The 19,664-nt window shown below is 38.6% G+C and overlaps 1 protein-coding gene across 4 annotated transcripts in view; it reads right to left on the bottom strand.

Moving 5' to 3' along the window:
* rin2a (Ras and Rab interactor 2a) overlaps window positions 1-18,869 on the bottom strand; it is a 76,267-nt gene extending 57,398 nt beyond the window's left edge. For 2 of the 4 annotated variants that reach the window (XM_028468377.1, XM_028468380.1), the window contains exons 1-2: window positions 18,648-18,869; window positions 1,237-1,340 (exon numbers count right to left, since the gene is read on the bottom strand). In XM_028468377.1, the coding sequence (XP_028324178.1) occupies window positions 1,237-1,296 (60 nt within the window). In that variant the 5' untranslated portion in view covers window positions 1,297-1,340; window positions 18,648-18,869. Of the gene's footprint in view, window positions 1-1,236; window positions 1,341-18,220; window positions 18,332-18,647 lie in introns of those variants that run through there. The other 2 variants (XM_028468378.1, XM_028468379.1) reach the window with 2 other exon arrangements.
* Window positions 18,870-19,664: the final 795 nt, after the last annotated feature.

The raw sequence follows: 19,664 nt of genomic DNA, 5'->3' as shown, positions 1-19,664 counted from the left end.
TATCAACAGTTATGTTTTTCTCTAAGTTTCCTGTGCGGTCTGAGGTGTTTAGCAGGCATAATTATAAACATTTATGACAATTAGAACTATCCAGCTGTTTATAGTACATTGTAAAAAAGCAGATTTAATTTCTGCTTGAGGGGACATAGCCAAAACATCTATGATAACCTCTGTTCTGGACTGTCTGAATCATAACCCATAAAAGGTGGCCAGAAACGCCAACACCAGGACAGCCGAACCCTGTTTAATCCTGCAGAGTGATGCCACACCACTAACTGTACAGGTTATTTTCTTCAGAATTTCACCTTTTCAAGACATGTGGATGTGATTATATAGTGCTACGAAAACATTGCGGCAACAGCGGAAGTATCTGAGGACATGTGCCTTACGGAAAAGCGGCAGTGGCTGCTATTTGGAAATGGCTGATGGCACCCTAAGAACTGCATTCAGCATCCGAGACCTGCCCTGGAACAAGCCACACTACAGAATATACTGACACATGTTGCCCATTATGCGAAAAGATTCCAAAAATGGCTCATGTTGATATTGTGTTAATATAAGTGCCTTTGTGGAATTTTGCACCAGTGATTTTGACCCAGAATCCACTTTCTGCAAAGAGTTTATTGAGATTTACATATATAGATTTACTTATACCACAACTTTGAGAGAAAACATTGAGATGTGAATTTTGGTCCATATTCCCCAGCCCTACTCAGCGCTCAATGACTCTAGTTAGGGTAAGCAAGTTAGTTGGATGGTTGGGAAAATTTTATAGTTTTTTCCCCCCTTGGTTTTGTAACTAGCAATGCATAAACCGGTGTTGTTGTTTCTGTTATGTGCATGGATCAAGTAAGGGGTGAAGAAGGCACTTCATTAACGGTTTTACTATTTACATTGAAAAATTAAAGTTTATTTTGATGTTCAGCATTGTTTTCTAAATAAACCAGAGTTAGGAAATCCCAAAAAAATGTACCCTTACCAGTGCAAACACTTAAAAAGCCTACAACAGTTGAAGTAGTCCCTGCTTTAATAATACATTTTTAAATTATACATTTTATTTATATAGCGCTTTTTCAGTGCTCAAAGACAATTAAAAACCATAAAGCATTTAATCTTCCCTGTAACTGGCCACCGGCCTCAAGTCCCTCCCTGGAGCCAGAGCTGTCTGCAAGAGTGCTGAGAAACAGTGCTCCCTTTAACTCTGAACAGCATTCTTTGTACTAATGATTGACTCACCTTAAAGAAACTGCCCATTCTCTCCTGTTTGCAGGACTGATTGATGATACTAGCAGGCATGTTCACATCTGAGTTTTTCCTTGCTCAATTGTCTTCTTAATCATCTATAAGACACAAAATTTTAAGGAGATTATTGTATACACCAAATTCACAAATTTTCAACAATCCAGGAATTAAACAGGTCACTATTGTTATTGAATGGTGTTTAAATGGCACCAATTTGCGAAATGAAGCTATTTGACGATCAGTTAATATAAAACAGGCTCAGCAGCAGAACATACAACCAGCAAGAACTGCAACTGTATGCACAATGTTGATGAGTAATGTGGCGGTTATCTACACAGGCTGGGTTTAGCTCCTTAAGGTGTCTGACATACAGCTACTCCCTTTTATGTTGGGTGGGTGGTGTCCTTTTTCTTTAGGACATCAATATCCCTAAAAAAAAAAACACCTGAATGTGTTCTTTTATCAAATACCTTTCAGGCTCTCTTATAAAGTTGTTCAATAGGTCTAAGAGTAGTAAAACAGTGTAAACTCTGAAGTTCACACCGCGGAGCTGCTGTTCTTTCAAGTAACGCAGAGATGTGAGATGATCACTCATCGTACTCGTTGATCTTTGATTTTGAATCACAGACAAATTTGTTCATTAGCCAACAGCCCATGATTCAACTAGTTATTACATCTGTCTCGTACATTTATCCATGTGCTTGCTTAGCAAACGCTAGTTACAGTTTGTAGTTCACTTACGTTTATGTGGAACTTACTACACGAGCCTGCTTTGAATTACTAATTTTTCTGACTTCTGCTGATACCATTATTTAAACCTTTTCTTTATTATAAATGAAAGAGGTTTACTGTTCAGAATAAAATAAATAGTTCCTTTAGGCATGTTGGCACTAAGCTTTGTTTGAACTTTAAAAACACCAACTCTTAAAAAAGATATCATTATTTATTAGGGCTGGGTATCACCAGGTACCTCGCGATACGATTTATCGCAATATTTTTGCCCACGATAATCGATACATCGTGGGGGAAATAATCCACGATACATTAAAATATCTGTCACTGAAAAAATTCAGAATTTATTGACTGCACCAAATCCATTTCACAGGAATTACAAAACATTGTCAATCAATTTCACATGAATGACAGCCAAGTGTATACCGCATAGTGGCTCTTCTTAACACACTGACCACCAGTGTTGGGAACGTTACTTTAAAAAAAAGTAATTAGTTATAGTTACTCACTACTTGTTCAAAAAAGTAACTGCGTTAGTAACTGAATTACTCTATAATAAAAGTAACTCATTACCAAGGAAAGTAACTATTTGCGTTAGTTAAAAAAAAAAGTTGCTATATGTCAAAGAATTCACATTTTTTAGATGCGTGTCGTTGTGAGGTGCCTCATTAAATTTGAATTGCTTACAACGGATGTCGACAAATTCTTCACTCCTGGATATAATGTACACTTCACATGCACATTCTTAACTTTGACCACAATTAATTTAAAGTAGTGTTTGTATCGTCACCTTAAAAATGCCAACTTGTCATCAGACTGCTCCATGCTCTCCATCTCTGCTGACATCTAGTATTATCAACTTAACTGTAAACATGGACACATTCAGTACTGCTTTCAGTTAGTGCATTACCCTGGCATCGATGGTCCCATCCACAACAACGGCGCAACTTTTCCCACAGATCTTCTGTAGCTCTGATGAGATGTTAACACACACTGAGTAGGTGAAACTGCTCAGAGTGCCTCAGCGCTTGACAAAAAACAGAGTTTCACAGGCACAGCAAAGTTAAGCTGGCACTGGTCAGTTCTGTATTTAAGAGTCAGTGATGATTTGCGTAGTTTTTTGGCAGTTTAGACAGGGTTTCAGGTTGTTTAGGTGGTGTTTAATGCAGCCAAGAAGGTAGAGGGAGGACGGTGCACCTAATGAGCACTCCTCAGAAACATTTCCCCCATAAAAAACATGTTCCTTGCCTCACAGTGACACATTTCATGCCAATTCTGTCCATTTGATTCAGTCTGCAATTCCGTTAACGTGGCCCTATACTTAACTTATGTAATAAAGGAAATAAAATAAAAAATATAGTAATTATTGATAGTTTGCGCCAGTGAATCGATAACGTACCACTAGACAAAACCTCACGATATATCGTATCTATATTTTGGCACACCCTTATTATTTATACTTTCACTGTCATGAATTTGTTTTAAGTTAAAGTAACTCTGTAGTTGATTTAAATCTCATTACCTCCACAACCTGCAAGCCAGGTTAGATAGAACTTTACATCAACTTCACAGTGTTTTTGTTTACTTGATTGTTTAAGACCACACTCGCTTTAAGATTGTATAGACATGATAGGGACGAGAGAGACAGACACCAACTAATACACAGTTAGGGTTGGCACCTTAACATGTATGTCTGGATGTGCAGTCACACTTGGTCTCAGCCTGTACGTGCACACAACTTGATTAACCCTCTGAGAAGACCAGAATCACCACAACTGTAGTCATCTGTGATGGCCATATACGCAGCTGAGAGACCTTCCTACCAGCTTTTATAGAATGGGCAGGGTAAATAGTGGTAATTCATGATGAAAGAAACCACCAAATTCAATTTCAATTCAACTTTATTTATATAGTGCAAAATACAACAAAGTCCTCTCAAAGTGCTGAAAAAAAATATAAAGTCCATAGTAAGAAAGAAAGAACCCAACAAGATCCACGTGAACAAGCATTTAGCGACAGCGGGAAGAAAAAACTCCCACTTTTTTATAGGAAGAAATCTCCAGCGGAACCAGGTTCAGAGGTGGCAGCCATCAACTTTGACTGGTTAGAATTAGTGAACAGAGGGGCAAACAGAATAGCATAAAAGAATAGTCCATTCGAGTGTCCCAGGCTAGTTGAGCCCTAACCATTGATCAGTTTATCCGGGTGTCCCAGACTAGTTGAGCCGTGAACCGTCGATCAGGAACCGCCAGCTCCAGCATCAAGACACCTGAAACAGAAAAGAGAGTAGAGGGCGAGGAGAAGGCACAGACTGCAGGAAAAAGAAATATATATATATATATTAGGACATCAGTGTAAATGGTGTGAAGCAGTGTGAGCAGTATGATGGGTTATGCAACAAGGGCAGAAGTGAGGGGTTGTCTACAACCTGGCACAACTGTGTCTGACTTGACATCATCCCATTGCAGCCCATTAGAGCTATGTGTAGATGGTGGATCGTGTTTGAATATAATGTTGGTCTACTATATAATCTTAGTTCCTATTTTTAGGTTTAGGGCTTTTTTCCTAGAGGTTAGGTTAACGCTATTATACGGTATAGGCTTTAGCAAATAGGTAGGTTTTGAGTTTACTTTTAAAGGTGGAGAGAGTAGCAGTTTCCCGTACAAAGACTGGGAGCTGGTTCCAAAGGCGAGGCGCCTGGTAGCTGAATGCTCTGCCTCTGGTTCTACTTCTGAATACTTTCGGAACTTCCAGAAGACCAGCACACTGAGAGCGGAGTGATCTGCCCGGATGATAAGGCACTAACAGGTCTTTAAGATACAAAGGAGCTTGATCATGTAGAGCTTTGAATGCTAACAGGAGGATTATTAACTCTATTCTAGATTTTACAGGAAGCCAATGAAGGGAAGCCGACACTGGAGAAATATGCTCTCTCCTGTTAGTATCTGTTAGTATTCTAGCTGCAGCATTCTGAATTAACTGGAGACTTTTTAGTGAGTTACTAAGACATCCTGAAAGTAGGGAGTTAGAATAATCATGTCGATATGTAACAAATGCATGGATTAGTTTTTCAGCATCACTCTGGGCCAAGATATTCCTGATTTTAGAGATATTACGGAGGTGGAAGAAGGCTAGGTGGAAGATAATGCCTAAGTTTTTTTACTGTGGTGCTGGGTGACAGAGTAATGCCATCCAGAGACACTATTTGCTCTGATAATTTCTCTCTAAGGTGTTTTGGACCAAATAAAATCACTTCGGTTTTATCATGGTTGAGGAGAAAGTTACGGCTCTTCCAGGATGTGATATCTTTAAGACAGGCCTGGAGTTTTACTAACTGATGAGTTTCATCTGATTTCATTGAGAGATAAAGCTGTGTATCATCTGCATAGCAATGGAAATTGATATTATGTTCTCTAATAATGTTACCTAGTGGAAGAATATATAATGTATCGAGTAGTGGTCCTAAAACTGAACCTTGTGGAACTTCATGATTACTCTGGCATGGGCTGAGGTGTGTTAACATGACCAAAGTGGGTTCTGTCTGATCGGTGGGATTTAAATCAACCCAGCGCTGTTCCTTTAATCCCAAAAACGCTTTCCAGTCTCTGCAGCAATAAATGATGATCTACTATATCGAAGTCTGCACTGAGATCTAAGAGTACCAGAACTGAGACCAACCCTCTGTCTGAGGCTAAGAGGACATGGTTACTTTTACTAAAGCAGTCTCTGTGCTGTGATGGGCTCTAAAGCCAGACTGAAAGTTCTCATATAAATTGTTCCCATATAGGTGATCACATAGTTGACCTGGTATGACTTTTTCAAGAATTTTGGAAACAAAAGGGAGATTGGATATTGGCCTATAATTGGACAAGACACTTGGATCAAGGGTTGGTTTATTTAAGGAGAGGTTTGATTACAGTGGTTGTAAAGGCCTGTGGTACATAACCTGTTACGAGAGATGTGTTAATCCAGTTCACATACAGTGGGGCAAAAAAATGTTTAGTCAGCCACCAATTGTACAAGAACTCCCACTTAAAAAGATGAGAGGCCTGTAATTTTCATCATAGGTATACCTCAACTATGAGAAACAAAATGAGAAAAAAAATCCAGAAAATCACAATGTAGGATTTTTAATGAATTAATTGGTAAATCCCTCGGTAAAATAAGTATTTGGTCACCTTCAAACAAGCAAGATTTCTGGCTCTCACAGACCTGTAACTTCTTCTTTAAGAGGCTCCTCTGTCCTCCACTCAGTACCTGTATTAATAACACCTGTTTGAACTCGTTAACAGTATAAAAGACACCTGTCCACAACCTCAAACAGTCACACTCCAAACTCCACTATGGCCAAGACCAAAGAGCTGTCAAAGGACACCAGAAACAAAATTGTAGACCTGCACAAGGCTGGAAAGACTGAATCAGTAATAGGTAAGCAGCTTGGTGTGAAGAAATCAACTGTGGAAGGAATTATTAGTAAATGACCACATACAAGACCACTGATAATCTCCCTCCATCTGGGGCTCCACGCAAGATCTCACCCCATGAGGTCAAAATGATCACATGAAAGGTAAGCAAAAATCCCAGAACCACACGGGGGGACCTCGTGAATGACCTGCAGAGAGCTGGGACCAAAGTAACAAAGGCTACCATCAGTAACATACTACACCACCAGGGACTCAAATCCTGCAGTGCCAGACGTGTCCCCCTGCTTAAGCCAGTACATGTCCGGGCCCGTATGAAGTTTGCTAGAGAACATTTGGATGATCCAGAAGAGGATTGGGTGAATGCAATATGATCAGAAAAAAAAACAAAATAGAACTTTTTGGTAAAAACTCAGCTCGTTGTGTTTGGAGAAGAAAGAACACCATACCTATTGTAAAGCATGGGGGTGGTAACATCATGCTTTGAGGCTGTTTTTCTACAAAGGGATCAGGACGACTGATCCATGTAAAGGAAAGAATGAATGGGGCCATGTATTGTGAGATTTTGAGTGAAAACCTCCTTCCATCAGCAAGGGCATTGAAGATGAAATGTGGCTGGGTCTTTCAGCACGACAATTATCCCAAACACACCGCCCGGGCAACAAAGAAGTGGCTTCGTAAGAAGCAATTCAAGGTCCTGGAGTGACCTAGCTAGTTTCCAGATCTCAACCCCATAGAAAATCTTTGGAGGGAGTTGAAAGTCTGTGTTGCCCAGCGACAGCCCCAAAACATCACTGCTCTAGAGGAGATCTGCAAGGAGGAATTGGCCAAAATACCAGCAACAGTGTGTTAAGACTTACAGAAAACGTTTGACCTCTGTCATTGCCAACAAAGGGTACATTACAAACTATTGAGATTAACTTTTGTTATTGACCAAATACATATTTTCCACCATAATTTGCAAATAAATTCCTTAAAAATCCTGCAATGGGGTTGCAGAATGGGCTGCTCTCGATGCTGCTTCCGTTCCAGGCCCGCCATCGGGCACCCGCCAGCTGCTCCTCTTTCGGCGCGGCTCTGGCCGTCTGCTGGGCGTGGGCTTTGGCTCCTCTGCTGGGGTCTCGGGCAGGGTGCTCTCTGGGCCCTTCCCTCTGGGGGTTGGGTGCTTGGGTGTGGGTGGGTGGGGGGGCAGGATGCTAGGGGGGGCCTTAGGGTTGGGGGTTGGGGTCGGTGGCGGGATGCTCTGGGTGCTCGGCTGCTTGGGGCTTCCTCGGATGTGCGTGTGGGGGACGGTGGCTGCTTCTCGGCCTGGGATCTCGGGGGCGTCTGGGAGGTTGCTCGGCCGTGGGGGGGTGGCCTGGGGCTCCTTGGCCCCTACTCTTTCTGCTGGCCTGGCTGCATCTGCAGGCCCGGGGCAGTTCCTGGGTTTGCAGTGGCGGTTTTTGCACAAATACTGGACTACAATGCACTGGCACGCCTTGGGATGTGGGATAAAACTCATACTAGGCTTAACTTTAGGCACGTTAATCCCAAATACCTGCTTTAGATATTACCACTCACTCCTTCCCCCTGTCCATAGCCACCACCATTATAGCTAAATTTCACACCATACTGACTTGATTACACAACATAATTTGTCCCACTGTTTTAGTGCTAATTGGTGGAAGAACATCTTCAAATAGTGGAGTTTGAATTGGAAAGACAGGTTTGTTGGTTTAGAAGCAATGACTATGGAGGTCAGTTCAGATAGGACAATTGGAGTGAAACTATGTAAATAAAAGTTGCATGTTGGGGTAATTTCAGGAGCTGCTTCGTTTAAGAAATTATTGAGCACCCCTGCAGGGGGGGCTTAGCTAGCTTTATTTCTAACTGTTAGAATTTTATCAGTAAAGAAGTTGATGAAGTCGTCACTGCTCAGGTTGGCAGCAATAGAGGGTTCGACAGAGCTATGGCTTTTGGTGAGCTAGGCTACAGTGTTGAATAGAAACCGAGGATTGTTCTTGTTTTCCTCTATTAAAGTTGAATAATAAGAGGTTCTAGCTTTGTGGAGAGCTTTTTTATAAGCTAACAAACTTTTTCTCCAGGCAGTATGAACTTCAACTATGTTTGAGGAAAACCACTTCCTTTCTAATTTTCGCAATGCCTGTTTTAGAAGACGCAATTCAGATTCATACCAGGGGGTGACCTTGTGACGGTTTGGCAGTTGGTTAATGGGTTTTGTTGCTATGATTGTTAGGTTATTTTTTTATGGGTGCCAGCCAGGTTTCCCTCCTGACATATAGGATAATTGTATAAGTATATAGTATATATTTTATTTTGTCTGTACAGTCGGTGAGTTTCCTTTAAAATGTCAAACCTCACCAGGACATATGCTTCTAGGTATACACCCTGTTTACAGATGACGCATAGACTGAACAAAACCAAAACACTCAGGAAATGTAATTCTTTGCAAGTATATTGAAAAAATAAACAAAAAATATATACACAGATGTGTGAATGAGTCATTTGCCCTCCAATACACACAATAAAGCTCCAACTCAAAAATATCCAAAAAGGTCCAGAGGAGTCAGAAGATCTCACCCCCCAATTTCCTTGCTCCACAGCGTATCTAAATAAACAGAACTGTGGTTGGCTTTGTTTTTTTTTTTACTTTCAACATTATACTGTACATAAGAACATTAAACAAAGTTTTTACGTACTGCAAAAGAGTCAATGACGTCACACAGACAGAATGAAGAAGTGATGTTTTGACTCCACAGAGAGATCTAAAATAAACATACTTAATATAATTTTAACATACTTCCATCAATGTTATGTCATAACAGTAGAGGCAAATAATAATATATTGAATAAAAAAAAACAAAAAGGAAACTCACAGACAGTCCAGTGTCCAGTCAGAACTGTACGTGCGGTGCGTGTAATGACATCACCGACGTGTTGCAGCGACCAGGAAGCGGTAGTGTCTAGGTCTGCAGGCTAGATTTTAAAGCTCTAAAATTATTTGCGGCAAGTGACAAGCGCCACAGGTGGATGGAGTGCTGCCAGTAAGGACGCGCCTGGTGAGGACTTTGAACGATCTCGTACGGAGCTCCCACAGAAACGACTTGCTCCAACCCAGAAACCGATGCTGCTGCTCCCACAGCTCTCTGAGGTATGCCATTTTAACTACCGCAGGCAGGAGGCTTGCCCAGCGGCGGGAACGGGGGGAACGAATGGGCGAAGAGGCCAAGATTGGCGTGAATGTGAGGTCAGGGTGAGAGGCTGAACGGGGAGTGAACCGGTGGTGTGGTAAAGGCAATTGGACAAGTGACTGACCCTGCACAGGTGTTTTGCAGGTTGTCACAACCTTTTTATGAAATATCGTCTTCTTTTTAAGCGGGGCAACAGCATCCAGAGCTGTGTGCAGTGACATCATTGCACTGTTGATAAGATCATCTATTTTCTCTGTTGTAGGACATTGATAGCTATTCTCTGTTGAGCTATTATATGGATCAGAGGCAAGCAGTGATGGAACTAAATCTTTAAATCTAGCTACAGCTTTCTCAGACAGTGATCTACTGTAGTGTACTCTTCTCTCAGAGTTTAAGCAGGCTGATATTCTGAATTCAAAAGATAAGAATAAGTGATCTGAAAGAATAGGATTTTGAGGATATACTGTCAGGTGATCAATATCTAAACCAGGGCTTGAGACTGCGACCAAATTGGTAGCATATGCAAGTACTTTTTCAGTGTGTGAGAGTGAAAATGTTATCTGGTCGCATCTGTGCGTATGGGTGATATAACAATTTGTTAACCTAAAATAAATCATGTTATGCAATGACTCAGCCACCTTCCTACTCCACCTCCTGCAACATATACAGACTGTCCTGCACTTGTGGCTAACCTTAGGTTTTAAATCCCTGGTAAGATAATTAAACTAACAAAAACACTATTCTGGAAGAAAAGAGAAATTTTAATTGTGTGGGAACAAATTCATTTAATCATCAATGTGCCAGTTAAACATGCATGCTTTATGTGTGGCAAGAAATGAGCAATTAGCATGTGTTGACCGCATCATCATGTGTTATTAAATTGAAGTTACTTTTTGTAGCCTTTCAAATACATGAACTAAAAAAAAATACTTCTTTATATAACATTGTGTTCCTGTAAACTGAGACGCATAAGAATTTGAAGATGCAAATTACTGTTATTTCTTGATGTCAATTTCTTTTATTTTATTTTAAACTGTTTTTAAGTTGCCATTTACATAATATAAATCAAATTAAATTAAATCAAACATTATTGTATATATCTTTAACTGTATAGAATTTAAAACACTGCATTGTCTTCATTAAGAAGGTATTTTTTTCGGCTCCAGGAGGACTTCAGGTGGGATGAGGTTAAATGGTTCCTTTGAGAGCAAAAGTTGCAGACCCCTGACCAGGGGAAGAGGGTTAGGAGACCCCACTATAAGAGCTGGACCCTCTGAATTTAATTCCAGGGGGTGAAGCAAGCAGATGCTAAGTTGGTTATGCTACTGTTAAGTTAATTCAAGTGCAGCCTTTCTGCAATGTTACATCTTTTAAAATTACATTAAAAAAATGATCTGTTATTTCAGCAACTGCTTGTTGCAGAAAAACTTAATATTGACATTAAAATCTGATTATGAGTTCGTCTGTTTACATTTTGTGTAAAGCTGATTGAATCAAACTAGTACAGTGCCCGTTGGAAGTATGCATTCATGTGGGAGCATAAGGGGTATAATTGCGTATTTTTGTATCTTTCTGTTGTGTTTTTGTGCATTTTTTTTGTATAATAATTAGGGATGTAACGATTAATCGTATGGCAGTTAAAAATCGATTCATAGGTATTACGGTTGATATCGATTTTTTGAAAATTGAATCGCAGTACTTTTTTTAATTATCCACAAGTGTAGGCGGCGGGCGGAGTCTGCTAATACTTTCTTTCTGGCTGCCTTCTACTCTAAAATATGTTAAGAAATGATTCATTACCCCTTTAGCACCGAAAGAATTTCTGTAATATTACTTGAATATCTGTAAAAGTCACGTTTTTCTATTAGCTCTGTCTGCTAGCATAGCTTCTCTTCTTCACTGCAAGATATCTGCATGCCAACCAACCACTGGGTTACCAGCGCCCTCTGCTGGTCCAAACAAATATGACGTAAATCAGTGCAATGACGGGTTTTTTTTTTTCTTAAAGTCCAATTGTTAAGGCACAAAATACATTTTCAGTTGCACTTTTAAAAGAAAAAGAACTATTATGCAGTTATTATTCCTTTATTTATTTCATTCAAGATTTATTTTTGGTTAAATTACATTGTTTTGAATAGTTCATCAAGGGATTCTTTTGACAATGAAATATAAAAGGAAAATAATACAGTAATTTGTCTACAGTCCCATTTTGTAAAATAAATCGTGAGAGAATCATATCGTGAACCCAGTATCGTGAATCGAATCGTATCGGGAGTTGAGTGAATCGTTACATCCCTAATAATAATAGTTTTTTGTTGCCATTGCAGTGTGAATCTGGAATCTTTTTGTGTATTTTGTATCCTTTTTAGTGTAGTTTTGTGCATTTCCGTTATTTTGTGTATTCTTTTATAAATATTTAGTTTTGTGTATTTTGAGTCATTTTCATATGTTTGTTGTTGTTTGGTGTATTTTTCTGTAATGTATGTATTTTGGAGTCATTTTGTGTGTTTTTGGAGCCTTTTTGTATATTTTTATGCATTTTTGTTGTCGTTTTGTGTACTTTTTGTATAAATATTGTTTAGTTTTTAGTTTTATTTTACTCATTTAGTATATTTTTATTGTAAATACTGTGTGTGTGTGTGTGTGTGTGTGTCGGCCATCTCCTCCGTGCATTATCACACATGCGCATGCGCTTCTTGCACATAAACCATCGCAGGTTGTTAAGAGAGACACGGTAACTACGGTAGCCAGTTAAGTCAACTATTCATCAGCATGTATGTCTATGCTGTACAACCCCTCGACTAACAGAGAAAGTTTGTCACACCAGTGCCACCACTGGATAAGTTTGTGTAGAGCCCTGATAATAATAAATATGTTGATAGGGATATAATATTAATAGTGAAAGTAGTAATAGTAATAAAAGTAATGTTGTAATGATATTAATGGTAATAATTGCAATAACAAAATAATGTACTAAAAACAATATTAAATAATTATAAGGTAATATAATGATAATATAGCAATGCTAATAACACAATGAGAACACCAGTAACTATAATAAAAAATATATATTAATAATGAAAAAGAATATGATGGTAATTATAAGAATAGCAATAACTTCACTACAATAGTAAAATTATACAATAACAAAATAATATAATGAAAATCCAGTAACTATAATACAATAAAAACAATAACAACATAAAATAATAAGGTAATAGCAATAATAATAATTCAATGAGAATACCGGTAACTATAAGATAAAAGTATAATACAAAAAAAGAATAATATAAGAATAGCAATAACAATAATATAATACTGTGTGTGTGTGTGTGCGTGCGTGCAAAAAAAAGAGACCCGAAAGTACCACAAAAAATAAACGTTTTGCAACACCAAAGTCGCAAATCTCTCTCAATGGCTCTGTGTGAGTTCACCATGTACATCCCGATGTAGTGCACGCACGCACGCGCATCAGCCGTGTGTGTGTTTGTTTACATTGCAGCTGCTAGCATCTTTCTTAGCACATAGTAGAATATGAGAAGAAACACTCACCATTGCGCAGAACAAACAATAATCATAGTGGACCCATCCGCTCACAAAAACGTTACATTCCTCTGTCTGAAGAAGCAGAATGTTTGCGATAAGGTAATGACCATCAGCACAGGCACCGCCCACACTCATGGAGACGAAGGAGGAAGTGAAGTCTGTGACTCGAGATTTAAAGTAAGTTTGGAATCACGGGAATAATATTAAATAACTATGAAATTTTAACTTAAATGACGTTTAGCGGTACAAAAACCTTTTTAATATCGACCTTTTTTTTTAAACCCAAACAACAGCGACACGGTGACGTCATGAACCCGGAACCGGAAGTTGCGCGCTCTTACCGAGGGAGCCGTAATTATAAAATTAATATTTTGACCGTTTTGCGTCACCAAATTACTCCAAAATAACAGATGCACACACTCGGGGTATTTGGAACGTGGATGAATAGCAGTTGATCACCGTTCATCTGTTTCGCCATCAGACTCAACTGTGATCAAGATAGATGCCAGAAGTCGTCTCTCAACAGATGGTGCGCTAGCGCCCCCTCACACCCTGAGGTCAAAAGCTGAATAGGTTTCATTTTGGGGCCGTCCAGAAGTGAAATAATATTAAAAAAAACATTTTGAAATGACCAAATTACTCCAAAATAACAGATACACGCACTCGGGGTATTTAGAACCCGTCGACCGAGTTTCAGGTCGAACTCACAACGCGTCGGGGAGATATTCGCTCCACATGCACACACGCACACGCACGCGCACGCACGCACACACAGACACACACAGACAGACCTCCCTTGAATTATAGTATAGATTTAACGACATGTTGGCAAGTCTGAATGTCTAGCATTGACTCAAGTCTCTCTTGCACATGCGGCATGGGCAATACTAACTAAAGGTGGAGGAAGGGGCGTGACGACACATTTTGGCACATTTTTGAAAATAACTCTTTATGGGGGAAAAAACGTAAGAGCAACATAAAGGGCCTCTTGTATTGAGTGACAAAAAAAATAAAATAATAATAATCAGAATTTTATTTTTTGGGAAGATTGGGGAGGAGGCCCATTCCCGCGGGCCTGGGCCCGGTGCAAGGTGAATGTTAAAGTGACCTACTATGATAGCTTTATCAGTGCTCAGCACCAGATCAATGAGAAAGTCAGAGAATTCAGAGAGAAACTCTGAATATGGACCAGGAGGTCGGTAGACTATAACCAATAAATTGGGATTTTCTGCCTTGTTTTTGGGATTACAAATTTCAAGGTAAAGGCTTTCGCATTAATTTTGGTTTGGTTTGATTCTTGGGGTAACTGATAAGCTTGAGTGAAAAACTGCTGCCACTCCTCCTCCCCAACCAATCTCACGTGGAATATGGTGATTACCATAATTGGGAGGGAAGGTTTCATTAAGAGCAACAAGATCTTAAATTTTTTAAATTTTAATGAGATTTTTATGGTTAACTCCTCTATTGTGGGCTTTAGTTTGTATTGCATGTTTTTTTACGTCAATGGTGTATTTATATCATATTTTCCAGATTTAAAAAAAATGTCATCACGTCAACAGTGAACTAAAGATGAATTGATGAGCAGTTCAGGTGTAAGGTCTGTCAAGTTAATTTGGTAAATGAGAAGAAATTATGTGAAATTTTGGAACACACATTTAGTTTGTCCCTCCTTGGGTGTGACAGCCTTTATAATACAGGCACTCTTTCTATGCAAGCTGAAGCTTGCAATTAGAGGGTACATTTGGTCATTTTCATTTAAAGGGGCAGTATTGCAAAAAATTCACTTGATAATGGTTTTGCTACAGTAATATTCATTACTTTAGCCTAATTCAAATGGCCAAAGTTGTGAGGTCCTCCCTCTCAAACTACCTCACAGGTAAAACAAACATGGTGAATGCAGGGCATTGTCACAAAAGTTGCACTGTTTTGGGCTGCTTTGAACAACAGTCATTGATATATTTTAACCACCCTCATCAGAGCCTCTCAGGACACAGCGGCTGGATTTGATCTTTGCTGGTCATGTACCAAGCGAAATGGAAATAAAGTCCAAAATGCCAGTGGAATGGTCATCATTCCCGGTTCAAGTCCGAACTGCGGCGGAGGCCCTAAAAAGTTGGTGTTTCGCTCTACCAGGGCGGGTAACCTAGGTCACTTGGAGTAGACGTCTACAGACACGCCCACTCATGCATATAAATTAAGGCCCAAAAATGGCCTGTTTTTAGGAGCGGTCATGAAAGTGACTTTCCAGAGGCTAAAACTCCAGAAAACAAGTGAGTTTGGGATACTATGTTGTTGGGGTTCTTAGAACAAATGGAGATGGATGAAAAATAGCATAATACTGGACCTTTAATGTTTATTCCAGGTGATCTGTCGGAAGGTGGAGGACCTGCTTGATTTCATGAAAAAAATATGTTTATGCCCCTAACTGCACCATTAAAACCAAGCCCAGCAGAGACTTTGTTAATACAGGCTTGGAGTGCGACATTCATCCTTGGTGTCTTGACCGTCAAAATGAGCATTTGTACATGGGTGTGCGATGTAAAACATTTGCCTTTATTATTGTACTTTTTTTGCCTTATTATACATTTTTTTTTAACTCAATAAAAATTATGCCAACATCTACTTAATCACTTTAGTGAAAGTTGTCTCTGCCTTTCCCCCAGGGGCAGTAAGCACAACGCAACAGCCTGTAGCATACCAAGTTGTAATCAAACACCATGGACGTACCGGCTGTTCTCTCACTGGTCAAAAGTTCTGGAATAAAAAATGGAGGATAAAACAGTAACCATTGAGCACCAACAGTGTGTGTTGCTCGTTTGTTTTTGCACGTTTCTATGATTACTATACCAGTGTTACATAAATGTATAAAAATCCAGACTGCAAATGTTGAAAATTGAGACGTGCAGCGTAATCGCCAACGTAGGTGGGCTCCAATGGGTGCAATTTCTGTACATCACATACTCACACAACACTACAGACAGTGCATCAGGTAAGCTCATCTGTTTGATTCTCATCTGCCAAAATTTCAATGGGGCATCTGCCCTCCTCACTACTCCAGGTCAAACAACACATCTAATTTTGGTCAGGTAAAACTAACTTCTTTTTTATTTGTTCTACCGTTTTATTTTGTTTTGGTTGATGGTTGGCAGACGGGTGCATCACATAACTTAAAAAGTTGTGACATATTTTCTTAATTAATTGTGGGAGAAAAATAAAATTCAAAAAGAGGTTAGATTTATGCAATCATCAAATACAACGCCAATATGATTTTACAGTTTAAACATTAGCTTGACTGGTCTGTGTAAATATTTAACTGTTATCAAGTGTAGCAAAAGTAAATATCAATATAATACATAATCCAATATAACCAAACATTAAAAATGCCAATTAAATCCAACTATTATTAGCCATTATTATTGTTTTTATTATTAGTACTAAAGAGAGCCATAACTGTCAGCCAGCTTCTAACTGTTTGAGAGACAAAAAAAAAAAAAAACATTTTTTAACCAAAAAAGAAAATTCCAGTTAATGCTGAACACTTCCTGAAGTCACGTTTAAATCTCCATTTAACCTTTTAGAACGGTTAAATAAAGGAAGGTCAATGAATGTAAATAAACAAATTAGTCAATATGTGTATGTCACCTACATAAATTAACATTGACCACAGTCTCTCTGAATTCCTGATCTGTGATTCAGGTCTGACGTAGACAACTGCTCCAGTCAGGTTTGGAGCCTAGTGCTAATCACATTAACAGATTTCTTTGGAAACTATAAAACCAGGCCCTCAGCTTATACCAGGAAATAGTTGAGCTAGCTTATATGGCACTAATAAAATCTAAAATAAGGCTGATGAAAGGAGATTGAGGCTATGTTGTATAAACAACTAAAAATGCCTTTGCAACTTCTAAACAAACTAATGACCATGTAAACAGGAAAGAAAAAAAATCTACATCAATAGAGAACAATGAAAAATTTATCAAAAAGGGTCTGAATCATCCAATGAATCAGTTGCAGAAACTGTTAGAGGTAAACATAACATTAATATAATCATTAGTTTACTAATTATAATCGATTCTAACATGGTAGGGAATTAAGCCAGACTGAAACCCCATAAAACAGCATTACTATTGAGGAAGAGCTCAATCTGCTCTGTATGGCTCTTGTTTTACTTTGAAAATATCTTTCTGCAATACACAACATTAGAGAAATTGCTCTGGAGAAAAGATCATGCTAGCTATGGTAATATTGAGCAAACATTGGACATTTATTAAGTAGTATCTTAAAGTAATTTACTCATTTGAAAAAAGTATCTTGGAAATCAGAAGTCTGCTAGAAATCAAATTATACAATGTCTTAATATTGTGATATTTTTTACATTTTATTGAGCTACTGATTCTCATAGGATGTGTTGCATTTAGTATCAACATGAAAAATGGTTAAATCGGACTTTTACATTCAGAAAATAATGCAGAGTTTTCTTTAAGTACAACTTTACCTGAACAATCATTCCGAAAATTATTTAGATTGTTTTGTTATATATGTATTTTAAAAAACTAAAACATAAAATAAAGTCGTGCAGCAGATTGAACAATTTTGAATGTGCAAAGCTAATTTTGCATGCAAATTAAAAAAAACAAAATATAATAATTCCACCATAAAATGTGCATTTCATGTTCTTTCTAAAAGCCAACGATTATTTATTGGATATTGGAACTAAGATTTAGTATTTCTTACTTGTTTAATCTTTAATTTATTTATTTGTTTTATTTTTTTTAACGTACATAGTAAAACGCGTGTTAAAAAGAACATTTGTGGCACAAGTAAAATCAAATGAACAAAACTAACAATACATAAGGAGCAACACCATTAAAATACATGTAAGGCTAAAAAAAATGCGGGTAGAGACGATGACAACAAAAATAATAATGTTTAAATAGAGAACCCTCAACAACAACAACAACAACAACAACAACAACAACAACAACAACAAAACAAAAAACCCAGAGGCCAGCACTTTTAAATTTTAAACCCAGAAAATAGTGTTTTTGAGTTTGACGTTGAATGAAAATAACTAAACTACGGATTTACCAAGTCCTTGAATTCACCACTTCGCAGTACTGGTTCATCTGGTAATTGTTCAAGATGGTGACCTACATTGGACTGCGTCGCTGGGAAGGACTGGGAAAATATTGTTAATTGTCCTCACAGAAAATTCTACCAGCCAAATAGTTCAGACTAACTTGTGTCCAGTACAGGTGGAGCTTGGTAGTCACATTGATGCGTCGGAAAATCCACGGAAAATCGATGAAATTGTGTCTAAATAATGTATCATAGGGCAATAAAAAAAAAAAAAAAGTGTTACTACAAACACGGCAGCTATTTTCAGCAATAGTACTTGAAACGGTCACCAGTTGATCAATTACATGCCCACACACTTCGAGTGAAAGAAAAGTGTGAAAGTTTCAACATGTAAACAAAAGTCAACAATCGAAACTAACAGCCAAAGACTACTTACTAGGCGAGCAGGCAAGGAGTGGGAAAAGGAGCCCTTCACAGGCCATACCAGCTGCAGACAGAAGGAGTAAATTACGGCTCCAGACCACGTCCTGCTCCTTGTGTGGTGCTGTAGTTAATGGCAACCTTTTCGAGATTTCACCGACCAAAGTAGTGAGAGAAGTCCAGGACCAGCTGCTTCCAGGACCACCATACTTCTTTGTATGTGTACGTTAGTTTCGTCTTCCAGTAGAACGGCCGGTCGTTTCTTCAAAATAAAAGCCTAGGACCCGAGAAGCGTTCGCGTTCCCCAAGAGAAAAAAAACTACTTAACAATTTGGCTTTCAAAAATGATTTACTTCAAATAGTCACATTTATCAATTTTGTAAAATTGTCAAATAAGTTAAAACTTTGTGTTTTGTTTTTTAAAACATGAACTTGTTTTTACACTTAAAGCTGCAGTAAGTTTAGTTTTTTGGGGTCATTTGCTCAAAAATCCATAATAATCTTTGAGCATATTGTAATGCAAAGTGTTTTGAGTAGACAGTGAATCTCGTCTCCTTCTTATGACACTGTAAATGAAGTCTATAAATCCAGGGGCGTGACGCTATACTTCAGCCAATCAGAGATCTTTCTACATACACGTATGCTCTATGTGCTGTTTTGAGCGATACTATTGGCTGCTCGACTGAAATCAGGCGCGTTCACGTACCAAATGCAATTGCGAATGTTTCAGCAGAAGTCCCCATCACAGCGTCAGGCAGAACTGTCACATGGCAAATCAAGCGGAAAAAGGCACACTGAGATGGAGAAGCAACAGTTTCAAGTCACAAACATACTCAGGAGGAACGGACCGATTTGTGTCTTCGCGGATCCCTGTGACTGTGAAGGGTCTTCCACACACACTGGTGTCAGATGGAGAGTGATAACAGACGGGATTCATCACATGTAAACTTAAGAGAAGCTTTTCCAAGGTGAAATAATTTTACAATCTGGATGCAAAGTGATGGTTGTCAGTCCACTCAGAGCAGCTGCCGCT

The sequence above is a fragment of the Gouania willdenowi genome, chromosome 15, assembly GCF_900634775.1.
Source record: "Gouania willdenowi chromosome 15, fGouWil2.1, whole genome shotgun sequence".
NCBI lineage: Eukaryota > Metazoa > Chordata > Actinopteri > Blenniiformes > Gobiesocidae > Gouania > Gouania willdenowi.
The sequence above is the reverse complement of the archived record's forward strand: the minus strand, read 5'-3'. Positions and strand labels throughout refer to the sequence as shown.